General features: G+C 33.9%; 1 protein-coding gene across 1 annotated transcript in view; it reads left to right on the top strand.

The window, feature by feature from the left end:
- LOC129749239 (E3 ubiquitin-protein ligase TRIM9) overlaps positions 1–22,944 on the top strand; it is a 579,998-nt gene that overhangs the window by 410,163 nt on the left and 146,891 nt on the right. Inside the window, exon 2 of the mRNA XM_055744176.1 lies at positions 22,112–22,207. Coding sequence (XP_055600151.1) covers positions 22,112–22,207 — 96 coding nt within the window. The remainder of the gene's footprint in view (positions 1–22,111; positions 22,208–22,944) is intronic.

Here is a 22,944-nt window from a genome sequence, read left to right as displayed (position 1 = left end):
CCTTTAAGGTTTACTTGAATCCATCAAGCACCCGAAAGTCCTTCCGGGACATTATCGATGTGGCGAAATGGCGTGAGGTTAATCATCCTCGAAAATTACCGAGTGAAATGATTTCCGAATGATTGATCGCCTCCATTCCGTGAGGGAAACTTTTTCACTCGGCGAAAGAGGTAACAGCACCCTCACTCAACCCTCGAAAGTCATCATCGAAAAGCTTAACGCCAAGGAATTTGCTAACAAATTAATTGAAATCGTCGACCGACTGTTGGCGTTGGCGTCTTCTTTACCGATTTGTGTGTCCTACACAGCGAAATCAATAGCAACACCGGAACGAGCTTAAAATGGCAGCCCAATCTACTGCCTCGCCTAGCCTAGTAGTAGTTGACTGTTGCTAACTGGCAACTTAGGCAAATCTGTCACTCAAACCTAGCTAGATTGCCTACTTTCTACGGATAAAGTTGTTACTCGCTGAAATAACTCATTAAATAATGTGAAAAACTTTCCTATTACTTTCGGTGGGGATCAGGTTGTGGCCGGAGGAGTTGGACATTAAATGTTCCGGAAAGTTTCAACGGAAATCCATCAGTGACGTGTCATTGTTTTATGCGGTGATTACGCAGCGAAGTTTCTATTTCCGGGTTCATAAATGAAAATTGATTTCCCTTCTGGGTGATTTTTTACGAGCCCTTCCTTCCAAAACACAAATCAGGGACCGTAAGATTTATAGTCGATATTACTGGATTTATTTTTTTCTACTTGCTTCTAGCGACCAATATGCTCTTACCGGAAGGTAACGCAATTTACTAGGAATCTCGGGACAAGAAATACTGCACCGTTTTTACGAGTTTCGGTTTCCCCTTATAAGGGGGAAATATTTTGACGCTCGTTTGATGCACTTTTTTTTAGAACGCCTCCGCCATTCGTCTTCCAATTTCTTTACGCTCAACATTCCGGTGCCGACGAAGTGAATTAGTTTAACTTTCAATCAATAGCTATTAAATTGAGAAGATGTCGAGGGCGCGTGGAAGGCAAGCAAAAGGTTCCTCCTTGGGGAAAAACCCGCGTGCCAGACGAAAAATGGGACACCACCGAGAAGTGTCTGGTTTATGCGTTTTTAATTGCCGTGTCGTTTTCGCTTTGAGTTATGAGTGACTTCTGACAAGATAAGTGTCGCTTCTCCTTTGAAGCCCTTCCTTCGTTGGCGTTTGAAGTGGAAGTTCGCTTTTTTTTTCCTTCGATCAAAACCGTTTTCCAATTGGCGTGGAGTTGAAAATTGGATGCTCTCGAAGCAGAACAATTGGATTAAAAGTAGGCAATATCAATGAGTCGAACCAGCATAACCGGTTCCTATTGAATTGGGCACTTGAATTGCAGTATAATTGGTCTTGAGAAGGTTTTTAACTGAGAATAACCAGTTCTTACTCGTTAGATTTACCGTTTAAAATAGCGGTATGTAAGTCAAGGCAAATAAAAGGATTTTTTGATGAAAAATGTGGCTGCATACAATTTCCGATTTCTCCTTGCTCTGTTTATGGCAACCATGGTCTTCTGCGTCCTAACAAGAATCATGCCGATTGATACGACCGTAATCCTAACGGTATTTTCCCCAGTTTATGAACAAATCATCAATTTCAAAAAGCTTTTATTAGTTCCTCGGTAAGACAACTAGAGGCGCTGCATTATTTTTTTTGCCATGAATTTACCTCATTGTGACATTCTTTCCTAAGGTGCTGCATTAATGAAAATCAAACGGCCATATATCACTTCTCAATAGGGGAGAATGAGGATACTTGATTCCTGGGGATACTTGATTCCTTAGCTATATCTCGAAACTGGAATGTTTTACAAAGATCAAATATTCTAGAAAAATGTGCCAAAATGAACAAAATAACATTGATTGCAGTTTAAATTTTTTTTAACAAAATAATTGTTTGAGTAATTCAACTTTGTTTAAAAAATTTCACAAAATGTAACTTGAAGATCTTTTTTCATCACTTTAAAATGTTCCTTACATGGAAAAATTATGAAAAAAAAAATTTGTTCCAATATATCAAACGTTCGAGCGTAATATGAACTTCATAATGCCATATTTTCAAAGCAATGGAAAACTCTAAACATTTCTCAGAAAAAGTTTTCTTAAATGTTGATTTCGGGTACGATTGATCCCTAGAGTTAAATTGAGTTGATTACGAGCATACTAAAATTTTTCCAAAAACTAATATTTATCAAACAATTGTCTGAAGAAAAGGGTTAAAAAAATTAATTTTCTCTTAATTATAAAAAATTGCGCCTTTAAGTATGCAATGTTATTAGCGTTGAGACAAAGTTATAGAATTTTCTCTTTGTCAGCTATAAAGTGTGAAATGATAACAAACATGACCAAAATAGTCAATTAACATTCTATCTTGGGGTTTTGTTTAATTTTTATACAAGGATTAGGGTTTCCTGAATGAAAGATCAAGTTTCCTTCAATAGGGGATCAAGTCTCCCCTAACTTCAGAAAAATCGTAATTTTTTTAATCCCACTAAAATGCTTCTAGTTCATCAACGGGCTCAAGTATCGTTCTAATTTTTGGAGCATAGAAACTTGAAGTTACAAGCAGAGAGTGGCGAGTTGAGTTCAAACGGGCGGTCGCGGTTATTGTTCGCTCCGTGGTTTGTCGGCAGTATCGAGTGAAAGTTGTGTTTTTTAATCATCCGAATGGTTTAGAAGCGGAAAGAAAAGGTCGCCATTTGTTTAACAAGAGTTTAGTACGTGGCAAAGACTTAGACTTCTAGCAAAGGTCAAAGAAATGAAAAGTGGAAAGTGATGATTCAAAAATGGCGTCTTGCCTTCCAGTAGTGACAGCTTTTTTGTGTTGTCGGACCGCTGCAAGGAGTTGTTTAATTCTCAGTGTGGGGGAGGTCAATACGGTCATTGGCGGAAAGTTTTAAGTTTCGTGGCCCGTGAGTTATGCCCTTTAGGTTCAATCCAAATTAGTTTAAATTGTGAATACGGTGTGGTTTTATAAATTGTGTTGAATTTTTTTTCTAAACTGAGTACCAGTAAAATCAGTTAAGTCGTGTGTGTGAATTTCTCGAAAGTAAGTGGCGAGAAAGGATTGCTTTTGTGTGGGTTAATTGATTCCTTCGGGGCTGCAATTCATGCGGTTCATTCATTCTTCATTATGTGTGGGTGTAGGGAGTCGAGCCTGGCTTTCTGTAAGTCGGGAGAAGTGTGGGCACAAAATTATTCTAGAAAAAGTGCTCCGAGGCTGCTGGGAACAGGAACCTGCGACGAAATACAGAAATGAGCTTGATCAGGGGGATATTTAAGATGCTGTTTACTTTTTTCTTTATACATTTCAGGTGGAAGGTCAGGTAAGTTTAACTTAAAGAATTTTTTTTACACATTTCAACATATGTCTCATCTATTCTGCCCATTTATGTTTTACGATTACGTAAATCCCTCCCGTTAATTCAAAAAGTGTAACAAAATAACAGATTTAATGCAACTGATTACCCTCCTATGTGGCTCTAATGAATTCTCCATTCGCTCCCGTTGTGTATTTTATCATCAGGGACGTGTGCTAGCTAATGCAAAGAGAGATAATTGAGGTGGTGTGAATGTGAGCATTCTTTCACCGAGATCAAGGCCGTGCACACGGGGGGGGTGGTGTTTAGGGGTTTAACCCCCCCCCCCCCCCATGAAGATTTTTTCCAAGTAAAATTTTTGAAAAAGCAAAGAGAAATTACTTGATTTTAATATAGGTGTTAAATAAGTGTAAACAAGAAAGTCAGAATTTTTTCTAGCCTTCGGCGGAAATAAGTCTTCAATCACCCTAGCCTTGAGACATTTGATTTCACGACATTACACACATATTGATACACGAATTGATAATAGTAAATTTAGATTAGAAATTTAATCAACTTTTAGCATTGAAACTCTACATTTGACATACAAAACCGCTACTTCGTCTATAGAATGGGTTTTTATACAGAATTATTTCCAAACAAATTCAGAATTTGAAAAATTTTTACTTCAAAATTAATTCGAATACAAATTTAATGCATCTGCAAGTTGGAAGCTATGCATCATGACTCACGATGTTCATCAGAATTAGCAAATCAAAATCAAAACCTAGTATTCTCTACTTTTTACAAAAAATTGGACTCGGTAGGCTGTGACCGTCGATGACGGAACTCTTTTTTGTGTTGGAGCAAAATTTTCAAGAGTTCTAAAATGGAGTTTCTGGTTTTTCTGAAGTTCAAAGCTAATGAAAATTTATCCGAAAACGGAATGCTAGCGCTTCGCCTTCCGGAACAACCTTGGGGTGTTGAAAAGCTGATGGAGAATGGAATTCAACTGCCGGACGGATGAACATTATTTCTCAGATAAGTAGTTTGTTTCAAATTTTTGCATATAGTTAAAAAAAAGTTTTAGGGGATTATTTGGAATAGTTTAATAAACAACATTAAGTCAAGCAGGAAATATTACATTGCATGATTGATGATATTATAAAAAATAAACTTCTAAGTTATCGACGATTTTCGGTGAGTTTTGGAAGTAATCGGGACAAATTGCCGGGTGTCCATGCGTTTCGAGCTTCTGTGGCGTTCGCTCTTCTTCAGTGGACAGATTGACTGGCCATCGTCTGGACTATTTTGGTTTTGGAAACAAACTGTTTAAAACCAGAATAGCTTGAACGAGATGGCCGATCGGTTTGTCCACTGAAGAGGAGCGAATGACATATTGGCCCGAAACGTATGGACAACTGGTGGTTTGTTTTGATTATTTTTGAAACTCACCGTGGGGCGTCGATAACTTCGCAGTATAAACAATCGTGGTGATAAAACCAAAAATCCAGTAATAAAAAATAGTGGAATCTTGTAGTGTTTTGCTGCTAGTTAATGTAATTGATTTGGGATAGGAGGCAATGAATTTTTTTAACACGCTTTGTGTAGTTCGGATTATTTTAGGAGTTTTAGTGATTCGAAATCATGTTGAGTTTTCTCAAATAAGTTCTAGTTTTAACCTAGTTCTTGATTCACCTAAGAACATTTATTAACAAAAGCATGTTCGTTCGCTTAGATAATTTCAATTGTAAAAAACTTAACTTGTTCAAATGTCTCAACAACTTATGGTTAATTTTTTTAAAATTATAATATGCTGCCAAACATTTGCCCAACATGATCCGAAATGTATTACCTGAATTGCTTCAATTTGCTTCTCAAGATACAAAAAGCTAAAGCTACATTACACTAGCATTACCTTAGAAACAAAAGATTACTTGTGGGTATATAATAAAATTCTAACTATCATGATATTAATCTGATTCCCAAATTCATAAATGTCACAGTCGACAGCTCACAAAAAACTAGAAAAGATTGCGCTTTACAGATGGTTGAGTTTGCGTCAAAAGCTGGCGTTGTGGATAGAGTTCATTTATTAGGTGATGAAGAACATCTGCATTATTAAAAGTTTTATATAACCATTCCATCTGTTACTAGGTAAATCGTCAATCAAAAAATGATCGGATTTTCATGTTCATTTATCATCGATATGCTTGTTGCAATTCAAGTTAGGTTTTTCATACAGAGCTTTAAAATAAAGAATGGGTTAACCGTCAACTTGATATGCCATTGGATTATTCGACTATATATATAAAAGAATTATTTTTTTACAAATTCATGTTTACACTTTGTAATAGTCGTTATTTTTATCGCCATTTAACTTAACATACAGATGCTTGCTTATGAACTCGAAGCTTTCTATAGGAGCTTTATTAGTTAGGATAATAATATTAATGGTTTACCGTAACACTAGTCAAAAGTGTCTCCCAATCAATTCCTTTAACCCCTCTCCCATCCAAAATTATTTTGCTCGGATGCAGAGGTGACCTCGGTCCTAAAGCACAAAATAGATCTTTCATCCTTTTCTCTTTCTTCCAATCTATCCATTGACTACTAGGACGTGGCCGGCGTCGTTATTGATGTTAAAAGAGAGAGCATCAGTTTTGTGCAGTGTGAATGAGCTGCCAATCCCAATCACCATTCATTTGACCTCTGAATAAAATTGATGGCCTCGGTCAATCACGGAGTAGCAACCATTGGCTATGTGGAACTTGTTCTACTGAGCCACGCCAGCGATCGTGGAACTCGAAGTGATTGTTATCATAATTTGATTTTGGAACAAGTCAAGCATAAATTTTCTTCAACCATGCATTTCGGGTTTTACGGTTTAAGGTGGATGTGAGTAGTTAATCAAGCTAAGCTAAATAAAGAACTTATGAAGCTTATAAAAACAGATTCAAAATTTCAAATCTTGGAAACTTATTAAGATATCGAGTTTCAGAAAATTAGTTTAGGTCATTATTGAAAGCCTTACAGGTTGAGAAATTAGATTTGTTGAATGATCAATGATTTTTGGAAATTGATCTTAAAAATATCCTGAGTTGTCTCGAATCCCGATTGAAAAAAAAATCTCGAATTTTTAGTTAAGTTATGAGAACATCTAACAAATCTGCAATCAAATATTTAAATTCATTTAAACGATGGTAATTTTTGGTCCATATGATATTAAAATTGTGTTTTTCGATATCAATTGTTAAGAAGATACATTCGTTACATATGTTAAGGAGTCTACATCACCTGCTTATGCTTTATTTATGCAATCTAGCGTTATCCTTAAAAAATCTGATTTTTTTTCTTCGCGGTGAGAATTAGCTTTTTTAAATTTATAGTACCCAGTTGCAATAAGAAAATATCTTTTATTTTAGCTATGCACGCAGAAAAATCTATAGATATATCAGTAAAATAACGCGTCCACTATCCTTTATTATGGTTTTTCAATTCTGGTTAAAAAACTATGAACATTAAGAAGAAATTTTAAACATCGTCCCTCCATTTTGAAATCTAAGAATTTTATTTCTTACCACTTAGAAAAAGGCGGAATTAGGTATTAAATCACCCTTGGCTTGAGGCATTTCGATCTACGATTCTTTTCGACGTTTGCGAATTGAAACTTGTAACTTTGATTCTAAATTGCAATTTAATTAATCTTTTGTACCGGAACTCAAAACTTGACATACAAAAACCCTACCCCTTCAGAATGGGTTTTTATGAGGGATTGTAACTTAATAAGAACAGAGTTTGAGACGAACAATTTTTTTTATAAAAAAAATCGTTCATTTAATTACAAATGTTATGCTGATATGAAATATTCTTCAAGAAACCAATTTCAGACGAAATTTTCTTTCGTTTTTGTTCCTCTAAATGCTCAAAACAACACATAATTTACACAAGGCCACACTTTCTGAGGTGCAATGGATTCAAAAGGTAATTTCGACTAATTTGAGACCCTGAATCTAAATATGCAATATTTCTATCAGCTTTCGCTATTGAAATGACTTTTGAAAATAAGTTATAAGTACCTATTCGAGAAATTTCTGCACTCTTTTTTTTTTAAAAAAAAACTTAAATCAAAAACATATCATATAAAAATAATGTTTTAAATGTATTTTCAACTTTCCTCAAAATTTCAATGAAATTATTTTATCGGCTATATCGGTGAAATTTATATTCTTTGAGAAAGAATATTTAAGAATTGAAAGATTATAGACGGATAGAAGATTAGAATAAGATGAAAGATGTTGAAATTGAGCGGAAGGGTAATTTTAATTTGAAAACTTTTCATCACATTTCATCGATTTGTTCCTCACGGGCCTACTACCTTGCAGTGGTTGATACTGATAGAGCTGTAGCAACCACCACACAATAGTAGGCCTAGCGTGGTTCGTCTAGGATTGTTCGATCTTCGCAAAAAGATCGATCTACAAGATCGATTCAGATGAACGGTTCTGGGATCGATCCATCTAAAAAATCGGAGCTTGAAGATCGATCTCCGATTAATCGATCTTTTCCATTTGTAACAAAAGGAAACTGCTTTTTATTAAAAAATATGCAAAAAAGACACAAAATTTCAAACTTGTATAATTTTAGGCGCTTTTATGTAAGGTGAACCGGAGTAAGTGTTCTCCGAACCGCTTTGATATTTTTAAGAAATGTACTGACAAGAAATATTCAAGAGATTAAAAGAAATTATTTCAAGGTATTTTTATTAAGATTGTCTATTAGAGTTATCAAACAAAATATGCAGAAAAAAAATTAAAAAACAAATTAATTTATTTTTTGAAAAAAGTAGTTTATAGAAATTCGTTGTTATTTTTTAAGATTAGCAAATTCTTGCAAATTTTTTATTCTAATTTAATCACAAACACCTTGCTGCACCCAATTCACAAGGTTTGGAAATAATTTGCAAAATTGTATTGAAATAAATTGAAAATTTCTAAAATCAGTTTTCAACTGATCATGAACGCTAAATGGGAAAAAAAATTCGCCTCGACCAGGAATCGAACTCGAGTTTTCTGATTATCTCTCTGACACCTTACCAATAGGTAAATCGTCAGATGAAAATAAGTCAAGTGTATAATAATTTGCTGCTAGATTCAAGGGCAGAAATTGCTTATCTTGCTCCGATTGATGGTGCCAATGGTGCCCCTACAGTGACTGATTTTCAGATTTCGGCACAAAAATTTAAAATGCACTTTTAAACGTTTATGTCTACTTTTTTCAAGTTTCATTCAGTTAGGAAATTGACTTTTTTAGGGTCTGAACACGCAACAATGATGTAACGCATATATTACAGCTGTTTTCTATGGTTAAATAGGCGTCCTCCTTAATGTGGCCATTATGTTCTTATTTCCCCTAAATGAGAAAAAAAGATCGAAAGATCGAATCGAAAATAAACTGATCTAATCGATCTTTTTCTGGCTGAAGAATCGATCCAAAAAATCGAAAATCGGAGTTAAAAAGATCGATCCTCCAAGGATCGATCCAAGATCGACCAATCCTAGGTTCGTCCCACAAGCGGAAACTTGCAGTACGAACGAACTAATCTTATATCCGTCTATAATCTTTCAATTCTTAAATATTCTTTCTCAAAGAATATAAATTTCACCGATATAGCCGATAAAATAATTTCATAAAAACAAATTTACGGTGATTAACTCTTCATTTGAAAAAATCAAGATTTCAAGTAATTTCGAGTTCTGCGTAAAAAGTTATGAAAGTTTTATGTTTTTTTTTATTTTTCTAATTTATCATATTTTTAAGAAGTTTTAAACAAAACTGAATTTTAGATATTTTTTAAGCATACATGTCATCATTTTGCAGGTTAAAAAAAAAAATGATAAATTAAATAAAGTTTTTTTTCACTTTCTGCAGTAATGTCAAAAATACTTGTGATGATATCTTTCCATTTTTTTTTAAATTGTTGAATTTTCCTTTTTTAGATCATGCATCATTTTCATCATAATATTATTCCTTAGTTTGATGAAGTATGGTAAACAGAATCAGAATCAGATTTTTTTATATGTATGTTTGTTAGATAAACAGTTATCCATGTTTGATTTAACTTTAAACCAGACATTTTAAAACTCTTTATCATCAAAACTAAAAGTGTTCGACTAAATTTGATAATAGATTCGAGTTCACGACGCTAAAATCTACCAAATCAATCATCAAAAAAAGCACCAACATGCTGTTGCCTTGAGCCAATGAAATTTTTTTAAAGCTTATGGTGAAAAGTGTTGATTAAAGAAAAACCCTTCTGAAATGTTTTAAGACACTTATATTTTTCATTTTCATATTTTGTTCAAATTTAACAAATAAATTTACCGAATTTAAAAGTAAGTTTTTCATAAATTCTTTAATCACTTGCCGAATTTTTAAGCCAAACTATTTAAATTTTAGAAATAATTTTAACAAATTTGTCTTGGTTTTTTAAATTCAGAATTTTTGTGTACTTGACACATATGCCCTTAATTCTAAATTTTTAATTAGAAAGACATATTTTCAACTTCAACCTTCTGTTCTTTCCAAAACCCAATCAAAAAGGACAAAATACAAATTTCTAGTTCAGAATAAAGAACATCATTTTGAAAAAAATGATCGATGACTTACCGAAAATTTTACTCTTCCAATGTGATATGATTTGAAAATTTTGTTTTTTTTTTATCAGTTCAGTTTGTATGGTTATCATGAGTAAGAAACGTTGTTAGAAATTCCTTTCCTTTTTATTGTTTCTTTTTGGTATTGTTATTATTTTTAGCTAAATTTGAATTTCGAAAACCCCCTCCCCTCCATGGACGGGCCCTTCGCGCGGGCCTGCAACTCACCTTTTAAATGTTAACATAAAGCTTAGTTCTTTTAGAAATGGGACACTTTCTTCTGCTAATATCTTGTTTTATAGTAATCGGATTTTCAAAATTTTGACAGCATTTTGCTGCCTGTAAAAAGTGCTATCCGGTCTATTTTTTTTCAAAATTTAAAATTTTCTCGTTTTTAAGATATTCACGATACAAGAGAAAATCCAAAAAATAATTTTGCACAGTATCATTCAAAATCCAGCATTATCAAATTGATAGCTGACAAAACCGTTGATTATTCAAAGATTTACTAAGTGTGAGTGGTGGAAAAGTATGCAAACACTGTCAAAAATGTCCACAAAGTCCAAATCAACCATTGGAGTGAAGCACATGATCGGAAACTACGGTTAAGGGTCATTTGGGAAGTCAAGTCTCATACCAGCCTTTTAAATTTGGAATAAGCGAAAAACTTAGAGTAGATGGCTCCATGTCCAAAAAAAATTTCCCCGATAAGCTGAAATTATTACCTAGTAATGAATCATTCAAACACAACCTCAAACAACAATTTTTAGCTTGTTCTAGAGCTCGTAAGCTGTATAGCCGGTACCGAGGCAATGAAACAGATGATTTCAGATGAACGACAAAACTTATGAAATACCCTTTTCAAACAAATTTCATCGTTTGAATCCTATACCATGTCTGCATGCGTCATGCGTGGCAAGGTCCCGAGTATAGTAAAGTATGTTTTTGCTGGTTATTTGTATAAAATATAATGATTTGTCAAAATTCTGCTCCTGTGGGAAAAACAACAATTTTCAAAATGAAAACTTTGGTTTTTGCTGTTTTTAAAAGCCTTAAAACAGTGATCTTATACGTTCCCTTCACAATCTACGATCCATACGTATCGATTATTTTTTAAGTTCAATGTCATGATGGTTTTACTTCGTTATTGTCGGATTTTGCTAGCCGAAATTTCACTGAAAACGCTTTTAAGTGGCTCAAAAAATCAAGTTTTATTATTTTGAAACAGCTATATCCTTTAAATTGCCTCAGTTTCTTTTAAATGAAAAGTATTGGACCAAAAAGTAGCAGAAATTGAAGGAGGGGGTTGTAGCCACCTAAAATACAGATTAGACGAAGTATAAGTATAAAAAACTGATCAATATCATGAATGAAAAAAGTCGATGGGAGGTACCAAGAATAAATAATTTTTTTTCTTACAAAAAACGCTAAATTTTTTTTTTTATTTTTTCATGAATTATCATAAAATTGCCTTCATTTTCTCCATAGAAAGTATTTAGATCAAACGAATGGTTTTCGAGATATGCGCATTCGTAACTGTCCCATTTCTAAAAGAACTAAGCTTTACTATGGTCCACAATAGGCTTTTTTGATTAAGTTTCACTTACCTTAATTTCCCGTTACTATGATAAATTGATTTCAAGAACCGAAAATTTAACTTAGAAAAAATCATCATGAGGGTAGGGGTGTTAAATCCCTTACTTCACTATATCCTTATCAGAAATCAATCACGAAGGCTATTTAATTTGACTAAAGACTTTTTTTTTTAATTTTATGCATCAAACCAAAATATGTATAAGGAAAACGATTTACGCGCGATTTTCAAAATTGATTTTTTTCAAATGTGTTTTGGACTTTTCATGTTAGTTCAAATTCGATGTCAAGCACTCGAGGTAAAAGATTTTCATTTCTCCCGTGTACCTTTTCTCCAGCAATGTGAATTTAAAAAACAGCAAGATTAATTAATTTTATGACTTTTGGTTACTTGAGTGTTTATTGAAATATTTTTGTTTTATTTTTCAACCTGATTGAGCTGCAATTCTGACTTTCTTCGCTAGACGATAAAATCATTTGAACATACGAGAGAAATTCTCCCTTGGGTCCAATTTCTAGTACCTTTGTATATATTTAGCAGTATATGTTCCCAACTTTCCTCAATTGGTCCTGTCTAGAGCTGATTACCCCCAACAAACAGTCTCTCGGTGATGATGATCCGACTGCCATAAATCCCAATAGCTCACACGTTCTCGTGGTGACCTCAACTTTTCCGGAGGAGCCAAATGAGGTCACCGATAAATAAACTAGACTTCCCAGTAGTAAATGCTACGAAAAGGGGACCACCACCAATTTTCCAAAGTCAGGAGGGGGAAGGGCACTTATCTATCGGTAGCTGCCGGTCCAGAGTTTCGTCTCTCGGTTTGACAGAAGAGGACGGGGTAGCCGCGAGACAAAAAACCCGCAGTTTACACCAAGTGTCTGCCGGTATGATATCCGGTAATTTAGAGTAATTGCCCGAACGGTGGCGATTTATCGGTGCGAAAGTGCAAATAAATTCTTTCTGACTGATTTATGGTGCAATTGATCTGCATTTTATAACCACTTCTTCCTCTGTTTGGGGCGCTGCGATGCGATGCATTTCGATTGGTGTGATGTAGCCGGCAGTTCCGGTGCCGTCCATTTTGTTCTAGCAACGCTACTCCATCGTAACAGCCTACTGCAATTTGGCGATTGTCTCTAATCACGACATTTTCCGTCTCTGCGGATCTGGAACGCTTAATTTCGATCGTAGCAACCCCACTTCATCAACTGACCACATCTGTATGGTGATTACGGCCTACTATTATCCGGTTTGGGAAGGGGTGAGTTTGGAAAGATTCTTTCCCACTTTGAACCCCCACTCGTGACTGGAAAAGCTAACAGCGAAAATTCGCCGCAGTTTATTAATTTAATTTAGTGCCCTATAGATGGCGCAAAAGTTGTACCAGAGGGGAGCGACCGAAAATTCGCTAAATTAACGACCCAAAGGGACTGAGATTATCTAAATTTATGGAAAATATTCGACAGGCGTTTGCGCGTCCAATTTCCTGAAGAGATCCAACGCGTTCAAATTTAATGCTTTCTCGCTATCATGGCGATGCGGAATCCAAAATCTAGGTCAGCTGGAAATCGACCAACATTCTTGGCTTTTTTCTGGAGATTAGCTGCTCATATCCGAATCCTAGTGCTCGATTTTCCCCCAATTGTCCCAACCAACAAACAAGGAATGTAATATCAACTCCGGAAGATAATTGAGAGATATCTACTTTGATCATTCATCAGCTGAAATAGATTACCAAAATGTCAACACCCAGCTCGAAAAACTTTCTTCACGCAAAACCAACTGAAGGAAGAAGAAAAAAACCCTTAGAGACGTCCCAAGATTGAAAATAAAAAGAAGACTCAGAAAGAAAAACTTTCAATTTAAACTGAAAGGCGAAATATTGTTCTATCCGGTCTGAAGTCGGGAGAAGAAAAAACTTTGTCCAACCTACAGTTTCGTTCCGGATAGTTGTGACACTTTGTTACGCAAAGGACACATTGTGACCTGTTTTGCATAGCCATCGAGAGAAAAACTTTAATTTGAAAAAGATAAACTTTAGAACAATGTAGAACGCACTGAGAATGTAAATGTTCAACTTTAAGAATCTGAAAATTTCGTGGCAAATTTTGGTTCAAAAAAACGCAAAACGGAATGAAGAACAATAAAGTTAATTTGATTAGGTACATTTTTTTCTAAACTTTTACCGGTAGAAAATATTATTAAAGTTAAAGTGGTTTGACTACAATTTTCTTTTTTTTTCATCTACGAATTAACTTAGGTTTGGATTTAAGTGCTCTGTTATACAATTGCAAACATCGCAATCTTTTTGGATGATTAATTTAAAACTACTCTTATAAGAAAAAAATAGCGATATTCGAATACTACCCATTATGTATGTTTATTTAATTTTTTTCTGGACTCTGGTTTAATTATGGTACATTTTTATCCACAAACTATTATAACTTAAGAACGTCCTACAAATACTCTGACTTGAATTCAGGAGGTTGAATTTGATTCATGACTTCTAGTTTCGAAGTTTTATAGTGAAATGCTTAAAAATAAATACACATGAAAACAATCACTATTTTTTTACACTAATGTTCTGGGTAAGGATTTTGAAAAATTTCTAGCTCGAACAATATTCTTCATCTTTCAAATGTTACAGTCATAAATATTACTGGTTCACTGGTTAACTCATTTTTTTGAAATTCAGTGCTTTTGTTAATGTCAATCGTCACATTTACAAATAAAACTAGCTGACCCGGCAAACTTTACTTTACCCCAAATTTAATAAATCAATATGAATTTTCATATTCAACTTGATTTACACGTTCTTTACTTTTTTGTTAAGCAATTTAGAGGTTAAACTTTCATGATTATTTATTACCGTAGAATTGAATGATATTATTTATTCTTAGCTGTTTATAAAGCAAGTTTTATGAAATTCACTTACAAAATGACTGAGTCGTATTTTTGTATGAAAGACCTCTCATCATGTTAAAGTTATATAAGTAAGCCTCACTTCTTTTGATAGTGGAAGTGGTTTTCAATACAATACATTTTCTCATTATGTTCAAACTTGTACGAATTTCATTTTTGATTAAGGTCTTTTAGAAATTTGGATTTCTAATTCTATTCGCCGATGCTATTTTTAGCACAACTCGGAACTGCCTTATCGACTAGCTCCTATAATTATCCAGTTACTGTGACTCTATGAACAACGTTTCTATTTATACTCTGTAGAGTTTACAATCTTTTATACTCCGTAGAGATATATTGCATTCTCTCATTGGAATTGGATTGGATTGGATTTGAACAATCCCGTTTATAAGTTTTAACGAATTCACTAAGGGATGTTTTGTATTCAACATTGATTTTCTATGAGATTCTCCATATTTAGGTAATCATCTGGTTTTATCTAAATCTTTGTTCATATCAAATTTTATTTGAATTATATCACACTTGGGAAAATTCTCTCCTGAAATCTCTTTCAAATCGGAAAGTTCTTCAGTGCAAAGAATAATCTCTTAAAATGAAAACAGGTCAGTGTTTCAAATATGACGAAAATGGAGCCCGCCAAACAAATAAAGATAGAAATTTTTTTGTCAATGATAGGGTTATTTTAAAACTCGGTTGTTAAGAAAAGGTAATGAAAATTACTGAAGAACAATTTCGAGTTTGGTCGTCATTTTCATTGATTTTGTATGATACCCACTTTTGCAAAATGGAAGGGTTTTTCAAATAAAATAATGAATCATCTGGCTATACCAAAACTTGTTTTTGTTTCAAACCTAATAAATAAAAACTCTTGGACCGTTGTTTTGAAGATTATAGGTATTTATTTTTAATGGTTGCCTCTCGTTTCAAAATATACAGGGGCAATGAGTCAGAAATTCGTCTTTTTTTCAAAACTTTCTTTTCCTCAATTTTTGTGAAGTTTTGTGAATATTTCTGAATGTTGTGTCTATTTTTGTATTTTTTTTTATGGGAACGCCAGATAAAAAAGCTAACCATTATGAAAATGGTAAAATATTTTTATGGGATCTCCCGTAACTAAAGTGTGAGAAGTCACTCAGAAATTATATCATCATTTCATATAAAATCATACTTGCATCGAAAATCTACACGAATATTTTTTGTGTTTTTTTCGAATAATATGTTAGTTTTATATGGGAGCCCCCAGATTTACAAATAAGACAAATTATCCATTGCAATAAATAATTTTGAATGGCTAAAACTTGTATATGTCCATAATTTAACGGTTCACACATAAATGTTTAATGAATTGTGTTGATTTTTTCTTTGAACTTGTATAGGAGCTCTCCGTTCTAAAAGCGAAAGGAGACAATCTGAAGAATAAACCAACTTCTTGTATCAAATCATGCATGTGAACCAACTTTATTTAAAATTAACTTAAAATTATTCAAATTTTGTCATATTTTAAGTTTGTTTTGTATGGGAGCCTTCTTCCCTGAGGGTTTTTCAAACTGTTATACTAAACATCCAAGGCCCAAAACCAACATTTAAATAACACATCATTCTGATCACTCGTTTTTAGTGTCACCAAGTAGATTACATTTTCAAATAAAAGAATTTCTATGAGACACCCTTCCCCCTCCGCTACAAAAGTGAGAGAGATTATTCGCAACATAAAGTCAACTTTTTGTGCCACAATTAGTTGTGAACCAATTTAATCGAAATCGCTAATCGATTGTTCCAATCATGTCGCATAATGCGTGGATTTCATATGGGATCTCTCCGTTATGAAAGAGGAAAAGGTCACACGTTACAATAAATTGTCTTGTTATTCCAAAACATGGCATGTGTTCCAAATTTCATGAACACTCAGAAATTTAAAAAATATTAAAAATATTATGTTTTAATTACTCTGACATTTGACTGACATTAATATCCAGAAATATTAAAAAATAACAATTCCAGTTATTTAAATTTATGCACCCGAATAATTTCTTGGCGTGTAATGATTCAATGCATAAAATTTAATAACCGAAATATTATTTTGTTCAAACAAACGCTTTGTGATTTAAGCGTTTGAGTCCCAACTAAACGGGTATGAGCACGTGCTAGATTCTTCAGTTGCAAAATGCCACTCAACTTGACTGCATGCAGATTCCATTCTTTTCGAATTTGTGTATCATCTTTGAAAAGGATGGAATCTATAGCAGAAAAGAATTATTAAAGAGAAAGTGCATTTGTTTTGAATGCTATGCTCAATAATGCACATTGACCATAGAACTTATACGAAAATAAAACGATTTTCGTTTGCTTTTTCTGATTATTTCTGCTTTAAGCGTTTGCCTTTACGTCCCGGCCCAAACTTTTTTTTCTGACCACCAGCTTCCATAACAATCATCCCATTTCTCAATGCATAAATTTTAATCGCAGAAATATTTCTCAGTGAGAAATATCCCAGTAATTACACTATGAGAAATATCCGTGTGCGTAAAGAGGGAGAAACGTGAAAATACCTAAAAATTAATTGTTTGATATTTTATTTATTTCTGAGAGAACATCCCTTTTTAATTGTATGAATTACGTTGTTTTTTAAAATATTTTTTTATGTGAGCCCCTCGTTTGAAACCGAGAAGATTTATTTTGCATAATTAATCTTCTTGTATCAATTCGTGCTCGTTAACCAATTTTTTTTAAATCGCCTCAAAATTGTTAAAATTGTGTCCCATTTTGAGTTGAATTTGTATGGGAGCTTGGAGACCATTCAAATATGACGCAAAGCGTTTGGAGGTGGAGGAGGTATAGCAGCTTGTAACGCTTAGTGGATTTTGAATAGAAAATCTGATGAGAATATGTTACGTAAAAGGAAGGGATTCGGGTCAAAAATGGTCAAAAATTGCTTGGCGTATTATTTGAACGGCCCCTTGTGCAATCTTCTGGATTTGACCATTTAAACAAGGGTCAAAATTATCTTTGATAAGAGCACTCAATGGTCAATGGTAATCAAGAACAACATATTTTTCCTGAAAAATCCCGAAAAAAGAGAATTTTGTGTATGTAATATATACGAGATAAAAAAGTCTTTTGATGCTAAGTTTCATATTCAACTACTCTGCATCACAAGGTACAGTATAAATAGCAAAATGGTTCTGCAATTGCTTAGACATACATATGTTAAATTTATGATATATTAAATAACTGCACTAAGCTATTTCTAACATTATGTAAAAGTAAGAGTATTTCTTGAAATCATTGATACATTTTTTTTAATGTTTACATTAAATGTCATATCAACACCTTCATTTCCTCCATAGAAAGTTTTTCGATCAAATGAATAGTTTTTAAAATACACACGTTTGTAACTGCCCGGATTCTAAATGATCATAGCCTTTGCTAGTATAAATATGTGACTTTTCCGTTCACATTTCTTTGCGGTCTTTAATATTTCCCGTTTATCTTTCATCTTATTTTTTTGTTTAAGTAACGGAATGTTTCTGCTGAAATTCTGAACATAAATTAATTAAGCAAATAATTGAAACAACAACTTACACATATCCCAAGTAACCAAGAGTTCCATAAAACAGTTTCTTAGAAGCTTATTCAGCTTCGTTCAACAATTAAATAACATTCATCTCAGCGTAAAATTTAAGTTCTCATCTATACTTCCGGAGTCCATCCAGCTGAGTAGAAGGCTATTCAACCTCCGCACGAGATCTCGAATAAAAAAGATTTGTAAAAAAGAACACTTTTCTTCCTTACTTTGGATTTCTTTGCCTATTATTTTTAAAATAAATGATATTTCAAACTGTGACTGAATTTTATACAAACTTGAAAAATTGAAATGCTTGAAGATCTGAACCTGATCCATCGGGGTATGAACTGAACACGCTACCTCTGAACCATGACTCCTTATGCTTAGATTTCTGTTCATTTAATTATCTATATAGAATGAGCATTGAATTATCGCCTTTTCAAAGCGGGCAAAATTAAAAAAAATGTAAACATTCGTACCTATTCACCAAAGGATGAATCTTTTTTTTCCAAATCATACTAGGAGGAATCGAAATTGAATGTGTGTAATCTAAAGTTTTATGTACTAAGTTTTTTTATGATTTATTTTCCTTAATTTCTGTTCCCAGTTTAAGTTTAAAAAAATTTAATGCGCTTCCATATGTTCATGATTTTCATTTAGTTTTTTTTTCCTAACATTCCGACCATGAAATTTGCGGAACGGTTTCTATTTACTATAGAAAATGGGAAGAGTGAATTTCTGGGCAAGTTTAAACAGTGGCAATAAATAAGGTTGTTATACTTATAACTTTCTTTGGTGCCACTTAAAAGAAGAACTTTAAAATGGATCAGGAAACAATCAGAAGGGCTGCATAATTTTTGGATATTTCCTGTGGGAAACATAAACTTTCGAGCCCAGCTCATATTCAAGTATAAATTGCTGCTAGTTACGAGAAACTACCTTCCATACTAGCCGGTGGTTTCGTTGCTCCAGGTGCTGGAGGTTTCCCTGCTTTGGCTGTAATAAAAACTACACAATGAAAAAAATATAGGAAAAATCTGATTTTCCACGAGAACATGTGATTCGGTATGTAAGATTTGAGTATTATTAAATTTTAAAAACAATGAAAATTAAACTTTTTTTTTTTTTTTTTTTATTTGAGATAGGGAAAATCCCGCGGGAGTAGAATTTATTTGAATTCGAATCCTTGCTCCCGTAGGCATAAAACCTTCTCATCATTTTATTTTTTTTTTCATGATTTTTTTTCGAATATTGTTCTACAATTCATTGGTTACAATTTGTTTTTGGATTTTGTATAAATAACAGCTTCTGATGGTGTTGGCAGCGGTGGTGGTGGCAGCGGTGATGGAGGGCGGTGGTGGAGGGCGGTGGTGGTCGGCTTGGTAGCGATGGAGGCGGAAACGATAAAAAAAATATATAGATATATGGGGGCGGGTATTAGTTGGAGTCGATTGCAGAGGTTGTAGCATGATGAGAATTTTCAGGACGGTTGCGCACCCTCAGTGAGATTTCAATCTCTATTGAGAGGGTGCGGTGGGCATCTAGTATCTTCTAGATAGTCGGCATCAGGGATTTACAGATACAGATTCAGATTATTTCTCAGATGAAATTTCAGTTTCAACTTGAATTTTGTACAGTTGTTTTCCGATTGTAAAACTGTTGGCAGAGCGTTGAATCTTTGGCTACCATAGTAAGAAAAAGTAGCTTTACCCCTTTCCGTGTTCATACGACGTGTCATCAAGTAATTGTGTCTTCGTGTATCATATCCATGGGTTGAGAGAGGAAGTTGCAGGTTCCGGTGGGTGTGTGGATTATGGATAAAGTTTTTGATTTGAATCAGAGTTTGTAATTCTCGCAAGGCTTTTACAGGAAAAACTGAAGGCGGAGATTCTCGATACAAGTCAATCGTTGGGTATAATCTCGGTTTTCCAAATACTATCTTTAAACACCTGTTTTGTAGAGCTTGTAGAGACTTCAACCTGCTTTTACTGGCACTTCCCCATATTGCAACCATGTACTGCAGTTTCGATTGGACAAATGCATGGTATATTGATAAGCGTTGCTTTATTGGAACAACCTTTCTAATCCTCCAGAGAAGGCCGCACGTAGAACTTATCTCCCTTTTGAGATTTCCGATGTGACTTGTCCATTTAAGATCAGCATCAATGATGAGTCCAAGGTATTTGTAACTTTGAACTTTATCGATGGTTGTGGATTGAAAAACTAGATCATTACTTGGTGGCATTTGAAACGACCTCCGAGAGTTGAAAACGGTGTATTGCGTTTTGGTGAGATTAAGAGACAGCAGATTTTCAGAGAAAAATTCTTGAAGCAGTTGCAAATCTTGTTTCATTTGAATAACGACTTCTCCAGGATCATTGGTGATGTATAACTTTGAAAATAATCTTTTAGCTTTATGTCATCTTTCCACATTGATTAAAACAATTGGTTTATTTCTGGTTTTTATTCGTCGTTGGTATATTCAGAGCTTAGATATTCTGTTATTCATTCTTACACAAAATCTTAACTTGAAACTAGTGATCTGATTACTTTTAAATATTGTACCTTACTGACACAATAAGTTTGTATTGAAGTTTTGTAGAAATTCCGCGGAACCAAAAAATCGTAAGTAGCTCGTAACAAAGCACGATAGGCCAAATTGGAACGCACAAAATCCTTCTATCTTACTTGTTTAGACTTTTTATGTTCGTTAAGAAGTCCAAATCAATCACTTATGGAAAAGGTTTTCATTTCTCTCGAGTGCCTTTTATTCAGCCAAATGTGAACTTTTAATACACAAGATTGAGTAACTTTTCTAATTATGGTTACTTGGGATCTAAATGAAATTTAAACTCCAACTACGGGTCGATATCTGCATTCGAAGTGTTTTAAATACCTCCATTCATAAGTTTTAGATGGTTTATAACTTGTTATGATATTTTCGCTAATATCATAATTGCTTCCAAAAAATGTCATAAATTACCTAAATTGGTACAATTTCTGTTAAATTTCCAACTTTGAGCATTTTCTAATGCTGGCTAATAAGGCTTTTTTTAAGTTTTTATTTTCTTCAAAAATCGGTTTCTTGATAGCGACATGTAAAAGTGTTCTAAGATAGGCCCACAGTAAAAATTGAAAACTTAAATATGCTATGATTTTAGTGTTTTTTTTTTTAATCGGGAATTTCGCGAGACCATGCGGGAATATTTAAGTCGGAAAAAATTCGGAAAATGAAAAATTGAAATCGAGTGGCTTCCTGAGAATTATAGAAAAATCTCGAGCCATTAATTGCTGTATATCGAGACTGCTGTGAATATGCACTTACAAATGTGAGGGGTAAGATGGTCCCTAAGTTGGAGCTCCTCTTTTGTTTAAGGTTCCTTTTCTCTTTAGAGTGGTAATTTCCACTTAAAAAAGCTCCTAGTATTAGATGTACCAGTGAGTGATAATAAAATTGTTATTTTATCATCACAGGATTTTTTTTTTGCGTGAAAAATCATGCTACAACCAAACAAAAGACCAAGTATATTATAGGAAGGTGAATTATAAATCAATTCTTACAACAGGTGTGCTTCAAAAACAAATTAAAAGCACAGAGTTCAACCGAAATTGGCCAAACTAATCTCGCCTAATCTCGTATAGCCAACATGCTCTTAACTCCTCTACATGAAGTTCTAAGGTTTTAATTATTTGTATCTTCAAGTAAAAGTGATTTTAAAAATCCTATTTTGATCTGTATTTGCACCTAAATCTAGCTACATATTAAACCCAACGCAACCGCAAACAATCTTCCAAAATGACACGTTCTTACAGATTGCATTTTTCATCCATTTCTATTCGACGAATGCTCCATGGCATTGGCGACTATCCTCAGCCCTGGGGGAAGGGAGTTCTGGATCAGTTATACAGTAGCACTTTAAAAGTTTCAACATTTCAGCTCGATTTCATTCCCGGTTCGATTTTTATCCCGTCTGAAGTCAAACAAAGTGTCTGATGGCATATTTTCGTTTTTTCTTCTCTTTTCTTCCCTCCAAACAGACTGAACTATCCCACAACCTGCAGCAGCTATCGGAGAAAGCCCGATCGACGACAGAATTCATCCAAAGACTGAAAGGCATGAGCGACAAAGTGACGGTAAGTGAGCAGAGAAACTCTGATTGGGGGCTGGGAAGTGAGGTTTCTTAGTGAAAAACAAAATCAAGCAAGGAAAAAAATTGAAAGGGGGGTAGGATCCAAAGCCCGAGGAAAGTTGTTGACATTTTCACTTATTTTCACATTGATTGTGGTATATTTTTTGTCTTGGTCTACCACTCCCCTTCCTTTCTTAATATCCTCTCGGATTATCGAAAGATTGCTGAAAGTGTCAAACTTATTAAAGATATATCAAGTGTAACGTGACAGTGGTATCAACGAGATTGTTTTTCCGGCGTCCATCAGCAGGGATTTTCCAAATCCAAGTGATTTCGGTTTGTGTGCAGGTATTTTCATCAAAGAAGCTAATGGAAATTTGACGAACGTGGACATCGTTTTTTGAGAATTTGAGCCACGTTTTTTGTTAATGAAATATTGAAGTATAATAATGAGGTATATTCACGTTATTGGATCAAACTTTAAGAAGTTAGATAGAGGCTCAATGACTTATAAAAAGAAGCATCCTCAGTCTCTAAGGATTAATACAAAACACACCAGCTTCCAGATTCTTGTAATCCTTGAAAAAATTAAACAGCAGCAGGGTAAATATGTGGTAGATTTATGAATCCAATTACGAATTTATAACTGCTCAAAAAATTGAAATAGGAAAAAGTTTCAAAGGTCTGTGTCATCATCTTAGACTTCGTCATTTCACTAAACAAACATTATTCAGCATTTCT

Source organism: Uranotaenia lowii, chromosome 2 (assembly GCF_029784155.1).
Source record: "Uranotaenia lowii strain MFRU-FL chromosome 2, ASM2978415v1, whole genome shotgun sequence".
NCBI lineage: Eukaryota > Metazoa > Arthropoda > Insecta > Diptera > Culicidae > Uranotaenia > Uranotaenia lowii.
Note: the sequence above shows the minus strand (reverse complement) of the source record. Positions and strands in the feature narration are given on the sequence as shown.